The 20,647-nt window shown below is 41.6% G+C and overlaps 1 protein-coding gene and 1 long non-coding RNA gene across 4 annotated transcripts in view; one reads left to right on the forward strand and one right to left on the reverse strand.

The window, feature by feature from the left end:
* The window catches only part of LOC108616875 (uncharacterized), a 33,910-nt gene extending 18,485 nt beyond the window's left edge, over positions 1 to 15,425 (reverse strand). Inside the window, exon 1 of the mRNA XM_089470258.1 lies at positions 14,575 to 15,425. Coding sequence (XP_089326384.1) covers positions 14,575 to 14,940 — 366 coding nt within the window. The 5' untranslated portion in view covers positions 14,941 to 15,425. The remainder of the gene's footprint in view (positions 1 to 14,574) is intronic.
* On the forward strand, positions 2,988 to 5,165 carry LOC149268889 (uncharacterized). 3 transcript variants are annotated; one of them, XR_016270444.1, is made up of 4 exons: positions 2,988 to 3,259; positions 3,384 to 3,405; positions 3,476 to 3,639; positions 4,893 to 5,165. It is a non-coding gene; the product is annotated as an uncharacterized LOC149268889 (long non-coding RNA). The 3 variants fall into 3 exon arrangements; XR_016270443.1 differs by having other exon boundaries at positions 2,988 to 3,405; positions 3,476 to 3,645; XR_016270442.1 differs by having other exon boundaries at positions 2,992 to 3,405.
* Positions 15,426 to 20,647: the final 5,222 nt, after the last annotated feature.

Raw genomic sequence — 20,647 nt, forward strand, 5'->3', positions numbered from 1 at the left:
GTTCAGGGGACCTCGTAGTCGTGCAGTCTTGTCTAGAGCTTTCTTACTTGTTTTATCTAGAATAATCAATAAATTGATTTTGTTTCTTCAGCCTAATTTGGACACTATTAGACCTGGACACTTAGATTTACTGTATATATACATTTGATAAATACACACATTTTGTAACTATAGATTTTGGATACCACGCCCCTTCGCCCCCAATTTCTAAAAAACATTTTTCACTGCAGCGCAGCACAAGCGCAGTCGCTACTTACTGCGCAGTTAGCAGAGCGCGTACTTAAACGTGCAGATGCATGTGTATGCGTGCAAAAAAGAAGTACAGAAAGATTAGAGTATCAGCTTGGAGGGTTCAGGGTATCTCCTAGTCGAGCAGTCCCGATATATTTATTTTTGTACTAATGACCTGTATATTGAACCTTCTCTGTCTTTCAAATATCTACATTTTGTTGTAAAAGTATTTTGAGGCCACTCAATATACATTTTACCTCATACTGAATACATACATGATGCTAAGATTGACGTAAGTCTACAACTGATGTTCCTCAACTCCCAACAATTGAGGGCTGACATGACTCAACACTTATGCTGGATAATCGCATATCACAATGTCGTGTCATATTCTATGCCAAACAATGCTTTTCCACTGGGCTGCACACACACACGCACACTGACGACTATGTTCCTCGGCGGGTTGCCGTGTAAAAGATTAAGCACATTTATGTAACGGAGCTGAAGTCGCGAGCGTAGACGATGTGCCTCGTATGTGCCACAACTTTAAAGTAGCGCTAATGAAATTTGAGCAGCAGGCAACACAGACGCACACATATGCAATATATTTATATATAGATATATGTGTATATGTATATGGGGGTTGAAGTAGTCGAAAGTTACGCAGAGGAATTTGAGTATCTAAGAAGCAAGAGCATGCTGCTCGCTGTTGGCATTAAAGGGGCACTAAATCGGCTGACAGGATAAGCCAAGAGCAACTAAACTTTATAGAGTAGATCCCTGGCTCAGCAGATAGCTGTTTATATAAGTTTAGAGTTATAGTTCTTCTTAGCAACACTAGTTCAAATCGTAAGCAGTCAGAGTTAAGCAGTGAAAACTCTGCTATAAAGTCAACATTTTGCACGATTCTTGAGTTACATAAGTGAGATTAGTGAGATAATCACAGTAAAAGTTTCAGTGAGACAGGACTAACGAAAGTGAGGCTGGGTTGAATGAATGGACCTTGGCAGAGACTAATGCGATTCTTAGGTTGGCTGGCTATCAGAAGGCACAACTCAATTTTACATTTTAATATTTGAATTTTGTAAATTTAGAGGAGGAGTTGAAGGGTTTTCGTATCAATGAATGTTATTTTTTACCAGAGCAATATTCTTAAATAATCATAGTGCAATACTATATGCACAATATACTTACTTCTGAGCAGTTGCCTCTGAAACAAGGTGAAATTTTATGTTTCAAGTTGAATAAACACAAGCACCAAGCTCTCTAGCTCAGGTTAGGTCTTCATTCCTTGTCGCTAGCCTAAGGCTGGAAATATGTTTCCTGAATTCCAAGCGCAAGGTTAGCTCTGAAGCAGTTGAGCTTAGGGCTTTGTGCGATTCAAAGTTGAAATTCTCATTAGACAGCCACAAGTTGTTGCTGCGTTCTGTATTCCCAGTTAAATCCCAGTCACGCTTCCATTCACATATTAAGCCTCCTGTCTCTTGTTTCCCTTCTTCTTCTCCTGCGTCCTCTCTCGCCGTCTCTGTGAGATGCCCCGAGCCGTAACAGCTTGAAAATTGGCGCGCTTTGTAACTTATGCGAACTGAATGGCAAGCTCCCCAGCGTATTGCAAAATAGCTCATCAATAACCCATTTGCCGATATGCTAGGCTGCTGAAAAGGCTGAGCACAGGTCACAGTCGGCCAGGGTAGGGCACGGCAAGGCCTGACCTCCGGTGGGAGCAGTCTCCTCTTGCGCCGTCGCCGGATGGCGATGTGTAGCTTAGGAGACGTGCCGAGCGTACTTATGCCGTTTGCGTATGCCACCTCAAAGGGGCCACATTTATTCAAAGCGTATTCATACTTTGATAGCGCTTGGAGTTCGATCGGCTCGTATGAATCAGCCGCGGAAATGAAATACCATAGCCTCTGTGTCGAAGTTTTTTGGCAGCCAATCAATGAATCAGTGGAAACTGTTTCCACTGCTTGTTCGTTCAATTACTGTTAATGACAGGCGGCCTCAACCGCCATGCCCCGCTCTCCATTTCAAGGAGGCGAATGTGGCAGCTTGGAGCAGCATGCAACATGTTAAGCAGCCCAAATGAAATGAAAATTTAATAAAATAAAAATATACGACTGCTTACGCGCCAGCAAACCAAGCGCGAAGACCTCCGAAGGGCGCGTTGAGCGAAACGGAGCCGGAGCCGGAGTCGACTCGAAGACGTTTGCTTAAATGAAGATGTATGCCAGCCTGGCGTATGAGTAATATGCGCAAATATGCGCATAAAATAAAGCAACTTGTAGCAATTTCCCTCCAAACAACTCCCTGCTCACTTCCGCCACATTCACACACACACACATACATACACACACGTACTCACATACTACTGACTGCCTTGCCACTTCAGCGGCGCTGCCTTCTAATGCGGCGCCTGAAGTATGGGCTCCCCGAATTTATGTGGCGCCATATAAAAGCCGCTCAACTGAGCTCCGCCCTATTGCCTCACGCCGCCCGTCCCTCGCACTCGCATAACATAAAATTATTTTATTTGAGATGGCTTTAAAGGCGGCAACAGCAGATTCCTTAACATATTGCACCGTGGAAAGTCGGCAAGCTGGAAAAACTCTAATGACTGGAATAGACAATTTAATTATATCTTCAATTGCCAATTTATTTTGAAATTCTGTCCACTTTATTAGGTTACGCTTATACAAAGAAAGGAAAGCTGCAAGTGTATATATTTTGAAAAAAAAAAAAAAAAAAAATCTGTTAATAAAATCAGCTCATCTTAGGAAGAGCACTCGAAATACTCAGATGTGATCAAATTCTCCAAACTCACATCAGCGATTTTCATTTTCTCTCTTTGCTTTTTATTACGCCCTCTTATCGTTATTTTAAAAATATTTTCCTTTTCCTTGCTAATATTTAATTTGACAACTATTTAAATTGGTTTGTAGTAATTATACAGTCAAGTCTCTTCATAATTTGTACTCCGCTAAATGAAAAATCACGATAAATCGCAAAAATTCTATACTATTGAAACTAGGTAAGCGCACTTAGTCGAGACTGGTCGACTAGGACGACCCTGAACCCTCCAAGCTGATATTCTAATCATTTTGCACTTATTTTATGCACACATACATACAACTACATCCGCACGTACGTACAAGCACATGCTCTGCTAACTGCGCAGTAAGTATTATGTGAATTTACTTCATAAATAATTTCTCTTATAGTTGGATGATCCGCATGAAACTTTCAGAATACTATCATGATGTTGAAATGTGCGTACATTCTAAAGCAAAAGTCTTTAATACTTCAAATACGTTTGTTACATACTGGAAGTTAAGGGGACGTGGTATCCAAAATTATTCTCTAATATCTCGATAGAAAAAAATATTGGATGAGGAAAAATAAGATAAACGTGTACGTGTACGTATGGTATACACGAGTATCCATAAGAATTATAGCTCTCTAGTTTATCACCGAATTTCGATATCCTATCCCGTTATTTTTGATCGATAAAAAACCTTATCGAAAATTAGTTATAAAATTATATCTCCTACATCTTTAGGGCTACAGTCTCCAACCTTTAAACCAAACCTGTGTGTGTGCGTGTATGTGTGTGTGTGTTTCTTGTGTAAACAAAAATACGCGAAAAATGATTAAAATAGCTGTTGCTGGGGCTCGGGCTCGGGGGATCTCGTAGTCGAGTAGTCTCGATTAGAGCTTTTTCACTTGTTTAAATGATGTACTTAAAAATTTATTTTGCTAAATCGTAGCGTTAGACAGCAAATTCATACAAATTTAATTTTTTAAGTGTCAAAATTACAAATGAACTTTTTACTGCAGTTGTTTAACTTAAGCGTATCACTTTTTTTGAACATTGATTATTATGTATTCATTTACAAGTATACAATTTTGATGATACGAATTGTCGAAATAAAATATCAAATACATAATCCAATGGAATTTATGTGTGATCTAAATAGACTTAGGCTTGTATCAGGCTTCATTTAATCAGACTTTTTATGGTTTTTATGGTGTCTTTGTTGAAGTGCTTCCCTCGGAGTGTATTGTCCCTTACTGATTTTCAATTCTGTTCAGGCCCATTGTGTCTCGTATATCAAAGGCATGCTGACAAGTCGCTGAATGCGTCGCCATTCCGCGAATCCGTTGCCTGCCAGCACGTTAACATATCTGCGATACCATCCATCAAATATCAAGAGTTGCTGGCATGTCTATATGCATGTGTGTGTGTGTTGGTGGGCGTCTACGGTGTGTGTGTATGCGGGTCGACTAACTTCGACTGCCTCCCGTCAAGTCGTCAAATTTGCAAGAGCCACCCATACCCGTTCGCCAACATGGCCTAGCGGGAGCTCTGCTGCTGCGTATCAAGAAATTTTAAAGGCAGGCGGTTTTATGATAGCTGAGCAGATACGCAGGGCTTTATCTGCTACATAAAATTAAAGTTATTTTGTTGTCTAGTTCATTGAATTAGCTCGACATACACTCACATACAAGCTACACACACGGACATGGGCATAAAATAAATTGAATTAAACTGCCTCTTGGAAATTGAGCTGCTTTTTTGGTCTTTCGACTGGCAAGGAATTTGCTTTTAATTTTGGCAAAAATCTTTTTTTATTGTTCTTTCTCTTTCCTTATTTTTTTTTTAGATTTTTGGCAAAGACAAAATGAGAGCACAGAACACAGCTGGTTGGGTCCAGACAAATCTTGTTGCCATCAAAATCGGGTGCCAGGCTAAAATCTCAGGAAGAGCCAAAAATGTTGTTGACAGCACATGTGCCATCGAAATTGCACCCACACACATATACACACATACTTATACGTACACACATACCCAAAGCTAATCAAGCGGCAGCTGTGTGCCGCATCAAATTGTTGTCTATGCCACAACTGGCCTGAAATAAAGAGCGCAGGATACTATGCAGCGTCTGTCGGTTATAATTTTGAAAAGCATTCCGGCCAAATGCTTAGTAGATGCTGCAATAATTAACTGCATTAAGCTAGCAGTAGGACAGCCGGCTGCAGGCAGCTGAGTCCTTGTGAGCGTCCTTTTGCCTGCAGCTTAACGTGGCCTTAACGCAATTTGTCACGCCAGCCGAGCGTAAGGCGGGAGGCGGCTGGCGAGTGGCAGCAGGCCGGAGGCACCGCATCATCCAACAACGAGCTGTGTAGCTTAGCCAAAAACGGAACAAAAAAGTAGCATGCTTTATTTATGTATTCCCTTCGTACATTGTCTAAAAGCAACAGCAACATTGGCACATTGAGCCGACAGGTAAAATGAAACTGTGTGTGTATACCCACACACACACACGCACACATATACATATATCCTAATACACACCATACCCAAGCACCACATTCATTTGAAATGCAAACGGCATGAGAAGGAAAAAATTTCGCAAAATTGACAGCTACAAATTTTAGTTTTACCAGCTAACTAAAAGTTCTCGGCTCAAAATACTAAAACTGCTCTCTTCGAAGAGCAGCAAAAAGCAGCCCATCTGAATGGGCGTGGCTGGCTTAACAGCGCCTGCACTTTGCTCTCAACTCAACCGAAAACGAGTTCTTTTGGCTGGTTCTGGTATTTTGTCCTTTTAGGTGCAAGTGCAGGTGTTAGTGCTGTTCTATATTTGGGGAGCCAGCGGCGCCCTTCTTGGTAATCCCTTTGGGCGCAGAGCATCACGAGCGCTGATGGTCGGAGAATATTTGTATCACCTAGTTCCCCACTCACACCGACATATTAAACAGAGCTTTCTCAATGAGGATCAACACTATGCGGATGGACGATTCATTCAGAATCGCATTGAATGAATTGTGGCCGAATTGACTTATTTAGTTATGATCTGGTTAATTTTTAATGTAAATATAGCTGCTATTATTATACAATAAATGAAAGAAACGAGGCACTGATCTGTAGATGCATTACAAGGAAAACATGCCATACATATAGAATAAATTATGCTGAGTAGCCTGTGCGTAATATTCCGCGAAGTTAAAGTTAAATATATCATCCATTGTAAGCAGTGAGCAACACAAAGGCTGATAAGCCTTGCGAACGGCTCAGAAGGACACTTGCGTACGCCGGTGACTGAAAGTAGTTCCAAGATTCTTATATAAGACTGTTAAGGAAATGAAGGAGCTCAGGTCTTGAATAAGGACTGTCAATAATTATACTCATTCACGAAAGTGAAGTGAGTATATTGGTTCTGTGCATGTCCGTCTTGCTGCCTGTCTGTCATATTTTTCAGTGGCATAATTATCACATACAACACATTTTGCTTTAAGGTAAATGCATATTTTAAGTCCACTCTTTAGCGCATGTAATTCGGGCTTTTGAGGCTTTTGCATATTTTCCATTGAATTATTAAGTTGCCAGCTCACAGTCTGATGGTGGGCTGCAGCCGCGGCTCCATCATTTCACCCAATCGTAAAAGTTTCCACTCAGCAGTTCAGTAATCGTTATCTATTTAAGATTTTGCCAACGCCGCATCTAGAATTACGCATACGATGCGTGGCCCGGCCCGGCCCGGCCCGGCCGTAAAGCGCCTTAACTGCAGTTGATGTTGCTGCTGCTGTTGGTGAGTTTTAAGCCCCAATAAACTAGCTGAATTGCATAGTTAAGTCATTTTGGCTGCAGCCAGTGTTGTAGGCGTGATTTAAGCTTCGTCTGGCATTTAAATCAGTGCCGTGCTGCATAAATCTAAGAGAGCGGCTACTTATCGGCGTCTTCTGGCTTTCTGGCCTTCTGCCCTTCTGGCCTGGTGGCCTGCACTGGCGGTAGGCAATGCCAGTGTTGGTAAACGAGCCAAGTGCCGCATTTGGGGCGAGGTTGGCATTTTGACTGCTTCTATCTCTTTTATCTGCTGTCGCTGCCTCGGCTGCTGATGCTGCCACCGCTTGCTGTCCAGCTTCTTCTTCTTTTTGCTACAAATCGTGATAATAAATTCCAATTTTATTTAGTCGGTGAGGCGGCAAAGCACCCTTGTCATCGTCAACACTTGGCAGCAGCGGCCCAGAGCGCGGGGCCAGCTCCCAAAAAGGCGAGCGAATGCTTCATCTGGTTGGGCTGAACGGCTTGGAGTCCATTGCTTCAACTACTTGGATTAACGGTTCATTTTTATGACTTTTTGTTTTCTTATACCCTGAACCCATTTTCAATGGGATATCAGGGTGTAATGGTTGACGAGCTGAATCGATTTGGCACTGTCCGTCTGTCTGTTCGTATGCCTGTCCGTATGTATGTACGCGTCGATTTCAGAATATATAAGAGCTAGAGAATTTGATTTTTTTTTAAAGTCCGTATATACAACGCGGATATCGAGTTTATCACCAAAAATCGATAGCTTATCCCGATATTTTCTTATCGATAAAAAACCTTATGAAAAATCAGTTATAAAAATCTAGAGTCTCAAAATTTTATATGTATACTTATATGCATTTTATACAATTTCCATTTTTGTTAAAATATACCCCTATATCCACCCTCATCCCTCATCTTCACACTTTATTATAATAAAGATCATCATTTCATGAAGATAGTATTTCCACAAGAAACAACACAGCAGCCAATGTGTGCTTAAGCGTGGGTACCTGTGTGTGTGTGTGTGTGTGCCTGTGTGTGTGTGCGTGTTTCTTGTGTAAGCAGAAAGACGCGAAAAATAATTGAAATAGCTATTGGTCGACGGGTTCTGGGGATCTCGTAGTCGGGAACTATCGGCTAGAGCTTTTATACTTGTTACGAATTTCTTTTTTCTCAATTTTTTGTGTGATGCTTTTGTTGGGCCATACTTCGACATTGGAATAAATTTACTCTTGAATTGAGTTTTTGTCGCTGGCGCCAGATTAACTTCGGCCCAACTTAATCAGGCCTGATTCAAATGAATGCGAGCAGTCGGGCTTGATGATGTCAGCTAGCTCCTCCGATAGAATGCCGAGGCTCATCAGGCTTGGGACTTGCAGTTCGCTGGCTGCCGCCATTTGTGGCTTTCTGAGCACTAAGCCAAGGGCTCTAAATGTTGCACAGCTCACGCAACGCGATTGTTGTTAAGGCACTCTAACCCACATACTTTGTGACTGGGCTGACGCATTTTAGCAGCCTGCAGGACTTGCTCCCCATTGCCCGTTGACAATTCAGGGCGACGAGCTGATTTGATTTAGCCCTGTCCGTCTGTCCGTCTGTCAGTATGTTTGAACGCGTCGATTTCAGAAGATACAAGAACTAGAGACCTCAATTTTTTTGTAAAATGTCAGTGTATACCACGCGGATATCTAGTTTTTCTTTAAAAATCGATAACTACTTCCGATTATTATTTATCGATAAAAACCCTTATCGAAGATCAGTTATAAAATTATATCTCCTACAACATTAAAGCTAAAGTCTCCAAATCTCCAAGTCTCAATTTTTAATATAGATTTATATGTAATTTGTATATTTTCGGTTTTTGTTAAAACTTACGCCCCACCCATATTTCAAATACTAGAGGCTTGTGCTTTGCCAAATGCATGGATATCCATGTTATAATCATAATCTGAATGTTTCATAAAATCGTATGTCCACAAGAATGTTATTAAACAAGTAAGAAGGCTTCAGTCGAGACTGCTCGACTAGGAGATACCCTGAACCCTCCAAGCTGATATTCTACTCATTCTGCACTTCTTTTATGCACACATACATACACATGCATCCACACGCACGCATAAGCCTGCGCTCTGCTTACTGCGCAGTAAGCAGCGACTGCGCTTGGGCTGCGCTGCAGTGTGGGCAATATTATGAGAATTTATTTGTTGAATAACTTCTTTTGTAGACATACGATCTTAATGAAACTTTTAGAGCGTAATCATATGGTTATGTGTGTACATTCCAAAGCCCAAGTCTCTAGTACTTGAAATGCGTCTTTTACAAATTGGGGGAGAAATCTTTAAATTACAAAATTTTGTATCGATTAACCTTATATACAACGCAAATTTGAAGACTCCATCTCTAAAAATGTTCAAATTAGGCTAAAAAAACAATATCAATTTTTCGATTATTCTCGATAAAAAACTTATCGGACGATTTATCAAGAAAATAAAGCAAACTCGTACTGCGTATGGTACTCACGAGTATGCATGCCAAATTTCAGCTCTCTAGCTCTTATAACTTCTGAGATCGACGCAGTCATACGGACGGACGGACAGGGCTATATCGACTCAGCTCGTCGCGCTGATCAAGAATATATACTTTGTGGGGTCTGCCACGCCTCCTTCTGCCCGTTACATACTTTTTCACAAATCCATTATACCCTGATTTCCCATTTTCAATGGGTTCAGGGTATACAAATAAAGTTCTCATAGTAAGCGCACACTGCAGCCCATGCGTGTTTAGGCGTGGGTGCTTGTGTGGGTGCGTGTGTGTGTGTGTGTATGTGTGTGTTGTGTGTGTATGTGTGTGCGTGTGTAAGTAAAAAGACGCGAAAAATGATTGAAATAGCAATTGCTCGAAGGGTTTAGGCTATCTCATAGTCGAGCAGTCTCGACTGGAGCCTTCTTATTTGTTTTTTATAAGATTTTGCGACAAAAGCAAACAGCTCGCCCGAGTGATATCTGCACTTGGCTTAAATTTCATTAGTCAGACCCGTGCCGACAATCGAGCTTAAGGTAATATTAAGAAGAATATTAAGAAGACCCTAATACATCAAGCCAAGCCGGTTGACTAAATATATCTTTTTCACTATAGTGTTTAATGTAATAAACTCGAGTACCAAATACCCAATTCTAAACGAATAGCTCGCTTGAAGAGCTCATATATGACTCTCATTTGATATATTGAAATATATGTATATGCAAGTACCATCAGTATCAGTAAACTCATAGCTGAAACGGGTATAACAATGCTCGCATACAGCACGACGAGCTCAAAGCCACACACTCACTCACAGCCTTACACGCACACACTTACCCAGACACCCTTACACATACTCACACACTCAGCTACTGCAGTTGACAGAGGCGACAGTTTGAAAGAGAGTGGTCAGAAAGAGGGGGAGGCGACAGGAAGGCGGACAGATGGGCCAGTCACTTCCGCTTGCAGGCGAGGGCTGTCCATTTTATAATACCCTTTTTTATTTGAGCTCTTTGGGCTTTTGTTGCCGGGGCAGTTGCTTGATTTGCATTTGCATTTGAGCCCTGTGCCCAGCCTCTGGCCACTGGCCAATGGCAGCCAGCAGCTGAGCTGCTAGCTGCAGCATAATTATGGATGCCGCTGAAAGGACGAAGGACTAGGCCCAGCTAGTTTGTTATGCATTCGCCGGGTCACTAATGTTGGCACATGATGATTTCTTTCGAGTGCAAACTTGGCCAAGACTGCTCAGCAATCAGTGAGTGGGGCAAGTTCCTCCGACACTCCGATAAACTCTGAACGAACTGAAGCCTTTAAGCCGCTTACCACAAACTTTTGGATAGTTTTGGCTTGTTTACTTCGTAAAAGGCACTTTGGTACACAAAGTGCTAACAATTAAACGCAAATGCTTTATACGGGGTAAATACTGAAGTTTACTCTCTGCTGCTGTTTAATAAGAAAGACAAGCATCGGTCGATAGGCCGAAATATTTCATTTCATTTGAGTATTTGCAATTGAGGAGCAGCAGCTCTCTCCAGTTCCTGCGAAGTTTCCCAAGCTTTCCACTGCATATGAGCATCTTTCAGCACATATATATGTGCATGCAATTCAATCAATTTTCTTCAAATATGTCCTCAAAATTAACTTTTACGGGACAGAAAATTGAGCTGCCGAAAATTCTCGAGATGATTATATTATTATTATAAATTATATATATATATAAAGGAATAGAAATATTTGTGTAAATATATATTAATTTATATAACACTAAATTTCACACAAACTCTTTATTCGATATTTTTATCCATAGTAAAAATCATAACGTTGACTTGTTCCTAATGACGCCGAAACCAAACTAAATGACACATAGCATTAAAAATTCACAGAATAGTGGTTGACAGTTGTTCCAACCTTGGAAAACATTTTTTAGATATATTCTTACGGGGAAAATTTAAAATGAGAATTTCCGGGACAGAAGGTTTGAATTTGATTCATTTTAATGGATCCATTTTTTAAGCCCATATATAATCTATTATTTATTTACAAGAGCTCATTGTGGCCATTGTTGGCACTCTCCCATATTATAAGGGGGCCATTGCTGTCTTTCTTTAAGTAATAATGTCGATCTAATTAACTTATTCTTATCGTAATTACATCCTCAAATGGTAAAGGGGAATATGAAGAATTGAATTTTCAAGAAATTGGCTCAATTTGCATAAGAATATTTCAAGCTGATTAGCAGAAGACGGTTTCTTCTGAATGATTTTCGAGATCTTTGTGTTTGCTAATAAATTGAGTTTGTTTTGCAATCAAGCTCGTGCAGGCACACATTTGGTCCACAGTTGAAGCTCTGTCCTCCGCCTGGCCTTGGCATCTTGGGATGCGAGTGCATTCCAAGGCTGCCATGGAACACGCGGAGCTCCGGTGATGACCTAAAAGTAATGACATTAGGGCGCTTTTGAAGGTAACACAACCGAGGCGTCGCCCTCAAATTTCCGTAATGCAAAATAATCCGAATATTCATCGGGGTAGGTTTTTTCGGTGGTTGCAAACGGTGGCTCGTGCTCCACTCACCCCGTGCAGTCCGTTGTGGTAAACATTTTGCTTCAATCTGCTATAGAGCTTCATTATAAAATCGATGAGTGGGCTGAGATGTAAGCTAAGCGCTGACCTAGGGGTTAGGTCACTGAAATGCGCGTCCACTGAGACTCCGACCCGACCCTGGATTCGATTTTCTTAAAATTCAATTAGGCACAAACAAAACTTTAGATCGTGATAGGACTTAATAGAAGTTTGCTTGGCTCGGAGCTACATTTATACTATATGTAAGTCATTAGGGTTCATGATTGTGTCCCATAAGCAACATGGACAATTTAAAGCAGCTTTAATTACATGAAGTGAATTAAATTTGTTCGCAGCTGAAAACCTGTTTCAAGTCATAATTAGAGTGCAAAAGTCAGCAATGAGATGCGCCAAAAGTTTTCAAATAAAGTTACTAAGCTTGGCAAGGCAATTATATTCCACTGAAGCCCAATACGTTTAGTTAGCTAAAGATATTTCATAGCATTTATATCTGCACAGTCTGCCTGTCTGTGTGTCTGTCCGCCTCATATATACTATAATGGGTTTCTAATGGGTTTCAGTCGTTGCAAGTCAAAGTCTTAGGACTTTACATTTTCAATATCGATCATTTATTTCTCCCCTCTTTTCAGCTTTCAACAAACATCATCCTAGAGATTTATCTGCTCCGGCTGAAAACCAGAAGCAACAGCTTGGCTTGAAACGAGGCGAACCCGAATTTTTCTATTATTTTCTATTTATTATGGGTATATTGGCTTTGCTTATGTAAATGTAACAGGCAGAAGAAGATGATTCTTTGTATATGTAATATGTATTATTCCTAGAAAGCAGCCGAATCTTATGTAACTTGTACGTCAATCGATAGGCAAGATCCCATGCACTCAAATGAAATACTTGCATTGGAATTTCATTTCAAGAAGTTAAATTTGAATCTATCAGTTGTTGCTCTAGCTTTTTTGGATTGATCATTACCAATCACAAATCATCATTACAAAATACATTCCGATACAAATTGTACGTATTCGGGGCTATAAAGGGATATGCTCTAGGATAAGAACCTACATATATGTCTGTGCAGCTGTATGTGTGTCAGCCCGAAGGGTATCTTTTGGCCCAGCAATCGAAACTGAGCCTTTCTATTGCAGCTTGTAGTTGCTAGGCCACAAAGACCCGATAACCTTTCTGCCGTCCCAAACCCGAGAAGCACATGCAAAGTGCGATTCCGTCTGGTGAAATAGCTAATGTTCTCTGGCGCTCAACGTCTCCTTCCCACTTCTGTTTCTCCTGTTGTCCGTGGCAGCTGCATTCGGTTGGTCAGTGCAAAATAGACTGAAATTGATGATGTCACTTGATAGGGCGAATGAGTTTTTCAGTTTCCATTTTTCACATTGAAGCTAGTTGTGTTTGAGGCCCCAACCAGGGCTGTCGAGTCCACACCAGGCCAGCCAGGCTCTTGGCCAGTCCGAACAGCTCCTCCAGCTTCACGTTCATGTTGTTTAACAAATTCATCCTGTTGCTTGCGCTTCAGTGCGTGCCTAGTGCTGGGTTGGACAGCCATCACATGGCATTGTATCCTGCAGCGCACGAGGGCCTTGCACACACACACCCACACGTGCAGACATGCACGGACACACGATAGCACCCACACATATGCGCATATGCGATTTTGGGTAGGCCATTGTTGTGCATCGACCTGTTTGATTGGCTTACTTTTTGCACGTTTTTAATTAGTGCAGGGGAGCATAGAAAAAGTAGTTCCATGTGGCGTGTGGCGTGTGGCGTGTGGCATGTGGTGTATGGCGTGTTGAATGTGGCAACAGTGCTTTAAGTTGCTGGCGCATTAAACAACATGAAATATTTCATAAGCGCATTGCGACCCAGCCACAATGCCAGATGATTTATGCAAAGTGCTCAGACTGTGAGCATGAGTTTGAATATGAGTATTACTATGAGTATTCCATTCTCTTTGTGCGTGTGCGCCACATGGGGTGAGTGTGAATGTGTGAGTGTGTGAGTGTGACTGTGTGCACCTTTACAGGCGCCACAAACAAAAGACCAACAATCGACTTCATACGATTCCATGCGACTCGTTATAGCTACAAATTTTCCAAATTTTGTAACAATAGCGCGCACACAGCCAAACCGTGACATGAATACGTGTGTGAGCTCCGTGAAGTGAAATCACTTGTGTATTGGTTTGACTTTTTCCTGAGCCAGGCTGCATTGAATCGGGCTTTGAACTAGCTATAAGCAGTCGACTGAATGGCTAAATTCTACTTTTTCGCATTACATAGTCAAAGAATATTTTTGATTCTATTTTATTTATATATGTCAATCTCATACTTTATAGTTGCTTGACATACCTCAGAAGACATTATATTTATCGATAATCTACAAATTCGACCTTAGTACATTACTGATAAGTAGCAGAACTCATACTGAAGTATGTGTGTCCCGTAACTCTATATGAAAGTCCCTCTCCCTTGTAAAGAAAATTCAATCAGAGGAATCTTTGAGGTCGTCTTTAGCCTCATGCAAATAGGTTTCTTAAGGTTAAGTTACTTGGCGTCTATCTCTTGGCTTGTGACACACACACACACATAGATACACACTCGTTCAGCTATTCAGCTGCAGATGCTTTTTGTGGCACTTACCTTATTGGAATGGCCATTGAATTTCAATAGCTTCTTGCAGGACTTGCCGCGACTCTCGAAATAGATTTCCTGCGGAGTCCGTCGACGTCGCTGCGCTGCCGGCTGCGCTGTCAGCGTCTTGCGCTGCATGAACGGCGGGTCGCCTTGGCTGCTCTCGGTGCCTGCCACGGACTGTGTCGCCTTGTGGCGGCTCACGCAGAACAAACGACTTAAGATGCCGCAGCAGCCGCTCGCTACTGGCGTTTCACTCTCTGCTGCTGTCGTTGTTGCTGTCCCTGTTGTTGCATTGTTGTTGGCACAGCAGCGGGCGGATATGGTCATTAGGTTGGCATTGTGGCGTGTCTGGCGATTGACGTCCATTTCCATGGTGCGCAACAAAAACTGTTGCCTACTTTCCTGCGTGCTGTGTTGATTTGCGAAATGTTTTTGCTTGTTTACCGTTACTGTCGTTCTTGTCGTTGTTGTTGCTGCTACTGGTGTTTCTTTGCTGCTATTAAAACAGAGTTTACGGCAGTTTCGTTTGCTTTTTTATATGCAAATCGCCAGCCGGAAGTTTGGGATTCTTTTATTTTGTGTGTATTTATTTCTCCTTTTTTAGCAGTCACTGAAAATAGCAGAGAGCTGTGGCAGGTGGTTCAATGATGCTGTTGTTGTTGGTAGTTAAGCACACAAGAACTTGGCGCCCGCACGCACTAATTCACAATCGCAAACGCTCGTACGGACACACACACACCCTCACACGCATACGCTTACTCTTACGCTCTCTCACACACAGACAGCCGCAAAGTTCAGGTGAGAGATATGAGCAGCCGCGATGCTTACGAGCCGAGGGCAGCCAGCCAACTGATAGCAAGGCGCCGTGCTTGTGCTTGGGCTGTCGAGGTGGTGCAGCGTTGCCAGACCGCGGAGAGAGCAGCTGACTGCGGGCATTGCGCATGTCGGGCGCACAGTGAGTGCTAAAAAGCAAGTCACCTGCCGTGCGCCCTTGGCAGCTGCTTGTGAATGAACCAAAGATTTTTGCCTGTTTACGTTGGCTGGTTCTGCATCGCCTGCTGCGGCTGCTGTTGTGATTTCTGTTGCGAGGCGTGGCAAGGGTCTGTTACGTCGTTACGTTGAGCGGGTAGTAGTTCAAAGTTGTAGCGCGTTTTGCTTTATGTGTGTAATTGTTTGGCGGCAGTCGAGCGGCGCCTCGTGCTATGCAGCAGTTTTTTAAGATACCCTGTAATAATGGAGATGTCGAAACGGGGCTGGAATCGATTCGAGTTTACAAGACTCTGACAATAAGTCATAACAAACTCTGATAAAAAGAGATAACAAATACTGAAGATAGGGTATAACAATTTCTCTTTATTTGAATGCGCCTTGAATTACCCTGTTGGGTAAATTTTAAGTATTAAGTAGTTGCATAAAGGCAAGGAAACTTAAAAACGGTTGTAGACTTTCAAGCAACCGTTAATGGTTTAACTAAGAAGTGAAAAATTTCGAATTATTATAGAAAGAAGAAAACCAACTCCCAATGATAGCACCAAATTCATAACAACTTTAAAAGCAGAGGTAAGGCGGAAGTCCTGGAAGCGATGAAACTGAGACACCGATCGACCTCCTTGCGCAAGAGCAAAGGAATTTATGTATGGAAGATATCTCTCCCAAATTTGAGAATTTAAAGAATAACATACTGTGTACGTCTGCAATAAATTATAAATATTTCTTAAACATTTTGAAGCTGAAGTTAAATATAAGATAAGACCAAATAAAAATTTGAATTTAGTTTTGTTTTTGGACTGAATGAATGAGTATTATGCAGTCGGTAGACCCGGAATGTGACATTATTAACTGTTACTATACCCTGAAAGGGCGACGAGCTGAGTCGATGATCGCGTCGATCTATGAAGATATAAAAGCAATAGACGTGAATTTTTTTCCTAGGTCCGTGTATATCACGCGTTTTTCACCATAAATCGATAGCTACTCCCGATATTAGTTTTGTTATCGATTAAATAGCTTGTCGAAAACTAGTTCTCTAATTATATCTACACCTTTAGAGCTACAGTCTCCAAAGTTTAAACCACCCCTCTCCACCCAACCCCTATATCCACCCCCTCACCTTTGTAAAAGGCGCTCTTCAAATAGTAAAGACTTGTGCTTCGGCACATGCATTGTCGATCGACAAGAAAAGTTATTAAACAATTAAGTTCCCATAGTAAGCCCACACTGCAGTCTATGCGTGTTTATGCGTGCATGTCTATGCTAGTCTGTGTGTGGGTTTCTTGTGTAAGCAGAAAGATGCGAATAATTATTGAAATAACAATTCTTAGAAGCGTTCAGGGGATTTCTTAGTCGAGCAGAGTCAAGTAGAGCTTTCTTATTTGTTTATTTTTGAGTTGACTTCATTAATTTAAATTTTTAATAACATTCAGTTTAGTTCACCTATATGGAGTAATTTATCCTATAAATTTCAAAGATTTTTTTACATCCTACTACAGGGTATTTTTCAGTCTTGCAGTTTTCGCAACTTAAATTAAAACTTCTGCTGTTTTTGCAGTGCTTTAGTGGAAGGTTACTGACTAAAGTGATGAGAGGGCACACATCTCATCAGTTGAGTGTAGATATCTATGCGTGTGTATGTGTGTGTGCAGCTGTAATTGTTTGTTTTGCGCTAGTGTGTGTGTGAGAGAGTGCTGTATCTCGGCTCTGTACGTAATTTCAATGTTTCACCATAATCTTTGATTTGATTATGTTGTTGAGCTGGCTCCACTGTGTGCACAAAACGTGCTGAGATGTCCTTTTCTAGTTCCCTGGTGCGTGAGTGTGTGTGTGCGTAAGTTTGTGTGTGTGGGTGATTGTCTCGGCCACTTCCGGCTGGAGCTATAAACGGATTATAAAGTAATTTAATGCTTTTTGTTGTCTGCACGATAAGATAGTCGCCAAGGGTGCCAGGGCATGTCCATTAACTGGGAGAGAGTGAGATGGCAAGAGAAAGGCGAGCGAGAGGCAGCAAAGAAGTGGGAGCTTCGGCAATAAAAACTTTTAATGTTTGTTTGCTGGAACATCTCTGAGCATTGGATCGCATCACGCATACGCACTGCTGTGCCGCCAAATTTGTTGGTCAGACCCATTTAATGAGTTTGAGCTATGACTGTTGCTGTGGCTACTACTGTTCTTGTTGGTGTTGTTTTAGTTTTCGCTGTAGTTTTTGTTGCCCACTAATATTTCTGTGCGTAATTAATGTCCAACAGTTTGGCAGCTGTTTGTCTTGCTGCAGCTGCTAGTTTCCCCTTCCTGCTGGTTCCGTTAGGTTCGTTTGGTCATTTTGGCAACATGTTTATCTGCCTCAATGCGCAAATACATATGTATGCTATATACTCGAATATTTATGTTCGACGCACACACACGCATTTAGCTAGATTGTCACATTAATTTTGTACGTTAAGCTGTCAACGTGGTCAATATTTTTGTATGTTATTCGTGACTTGGAGGGTGGGCAGTCCGGCAGTTCGGCAGTCTGGCAATCCGACACAGCCGACAGTCCGACCGTCCGACAGTCCTTTATTTATTTATTTTTGTTCTTTTTTCACGCACGTTTTTGTTCGCCTGTCGATTTCTTGGGTCCAGAAATATTTGAGGCCATTCCTCCTGCTTTCAGCAGGATAGGCCCAGAGATAAGTTCGTCCAAGATTATCTTTATACCTAGGCTTTGCCATATTTGTGCACTTCCGTTCATCTGCCTCTTGTAGCTTTTTGCTAGACCTCCGGCCCTCAACTCAGCTCATGGGTGCTAAATTAAATGAAGTGCCGAACGTTTCACATTCAGATAATTGCGTTCTAGGCCCTGGGCAGAGCAGCAGACGAATGCATTCTCAAATGAACACCTGAGCACTTCTTCCTGAAATTAGTTGAAGTGAATTTTCTGCTACTCAGCAGTATTTGCGGAGGTGAGATTGGAGATTTATTTCGAAATCTCAATATTAATACAAATGTGGTTAAAATATTAATAGGAAGCATTAATAATAATTTGAGGTAGATATTATTGAGGTAGATATTATTGTGCTGTTCATTGCAGAGACTGCAAACCAAAGGCTAACCTAAATAGAATTTAACTCTAGATAAATTTCTGAGCGGTGAATGTAGAACTTATTTACATTAATACATATATTATTTACTGCACATTTTCATTCACTAAGCTATAAATACACTCACGTGATAAGTGCTTGAGTTTCAATTCAATACTGTGATTGCCTTCTTCTATCTAATAACCTGTCTCCAAGTAAATTGCGCTGGTCTATGAAATGATAAGGTTCTCATCTGGCTGCGAGCGTTGGGTATTAAAGATCCGCATCAACACGAGTGGTTTTTCATGAGCATATCTTATACAATATCTTTATAAAACTTTAAGACAGGAATCTTAGCATAGAAAATCGATAGGTAGTAGGGCTTCTGGTATTTCAAATGGAGCATGTATTCAGAATTCGAAGTGTCTATGTTCAATAGAGGCGAGATTATTACATGGACAGACAGCAACCAATAAGTCTACTTGAATTTGCGAATGAAGTTATGATCTGGTGAAAGTGTACACTTTCAACTTTTAACTATTTATTCCCAGTTCGAGAGGTGAGACTTGGAGTTCTTATGAGCGCTACTATCTCGTAAATCACACAATTTATAATGTTAAATTACAGTCTGATATATTTCATTTATGATAAGTCAACTAGTTCGCTTTTGCCATTAGCACAAAAGAAGAAAAAGATTGACTGCGAAGTTATTTCGTTAAACGTACAAATGATAAAATAATTTCTGTCACTAATATTGGTTCATGCTCTTAGCCCGATGTGTTACATATATAAGTTTTTTACTCGATACTTTCAACTCGTTCATCGCACATAGTCACGCATAGAACGCACTTGATATAGATGAGTGTGTGTGTGTGGGAGTGTGGGTGTGTAAGTGTGGAGACGGAATGCCAAATTCGCTTCAAATGCCGTACAGGACTCAACTTTTTCATAAAGCAGCTACAAGCGGCTCTCCACGTCCCGGCTCCTCCACTACCGAGCTCTACCTCCAGCTCCCCACGTTCCCCAATCTCTCATGCGCCCCCTCATCCACTATCAGTCTCAATTACGCAGCATTTTTGTATGTGTCGAACGCTGTTAGCAATGAAAACTCTGCAACTGTAGCCGAAACTGAAAAGTTCCATTGCATTTACCAGCACAAAAAAAAAACCCAAAACTGTTGCCTAATTGCAAAAATGCTGCCGGGCAAACATATGAGCACTCACACACACACACATACGGAACAGCCCAACTTTGCACTGGGAAAAGAAAAGTACGCTAAAAGCTTAAACAAAACCTCAATAAAGCCGTTGGCCGTTGCCAGAAAGGATGTTGGTGGAGGGGAGAGGGGGGGTTAGGTGGCTAGCAGGAGGCGAGGTTGGAGGTCGTTACAAACTATTGAAGCGGCAAATGGCAAACGGAAAAGTTTGCGGCGCAGGCGCAGCACCCCTGACCATATTGCCAGCAGCCAAGGGAGCAACAGCAACAATAACAACAACGACGTCATGTAAATGACGCTTTTATGTTGCAATCACGCGTTCTCGTCTCCAGTATGTATATAAGTCCCTTTTTTTTCTTGCCCAAACTCTTGGTTTTTGTTTTATATGCAATGAAATTTTATGATTACTGCCGAAAAAAGACAAAAGACAAAAAATTTGCCCACAAAAGTTTTTTGCCAACCACGGGTTATGCACTTGGCCAAATGTCACGCTTTGATGCCTTCGTTACTCTTGTTGCAATTGTTGCTGTTGCTTCTGCAGCAGTTGCTACTGATGCTGTCAGCTGTGTCGCGTCATGACAGGATCAGCGTGGCGTGGCACTAGAGTCTGACGTCTCTGAAATCTTGTGAAATTTATGCAAATTCACGGAATTCCTATGAAAATTGTTTTATTTTAAGTAACACGCACTACACTCGCCCAGTCACACATACTTAATGCACGCGCGTGTCATTGTCTTGTGCTTAAGAAAAAATTACTCATACCACGCGTTGGCCGGCGCTGCCTCCGCTGTGTCTCTGTTAGTGCTTT

Source organism: Drosophila arizonae, chromosome 5 (genome assembly GCF_054131065.1).
Source record: "Drosophila arizonae isolate 15081-1271.41 chromosome 5, UAZ_ARI_1.0, whole genome shotgun sequence".
In the NCBI taxonomy this organism is placed as follows: Eukaryota; Metazoa; Arthropoda; class Insecta; order Diptera; family Drosophilidae; genus Drosophila; species Drosophila arizonae.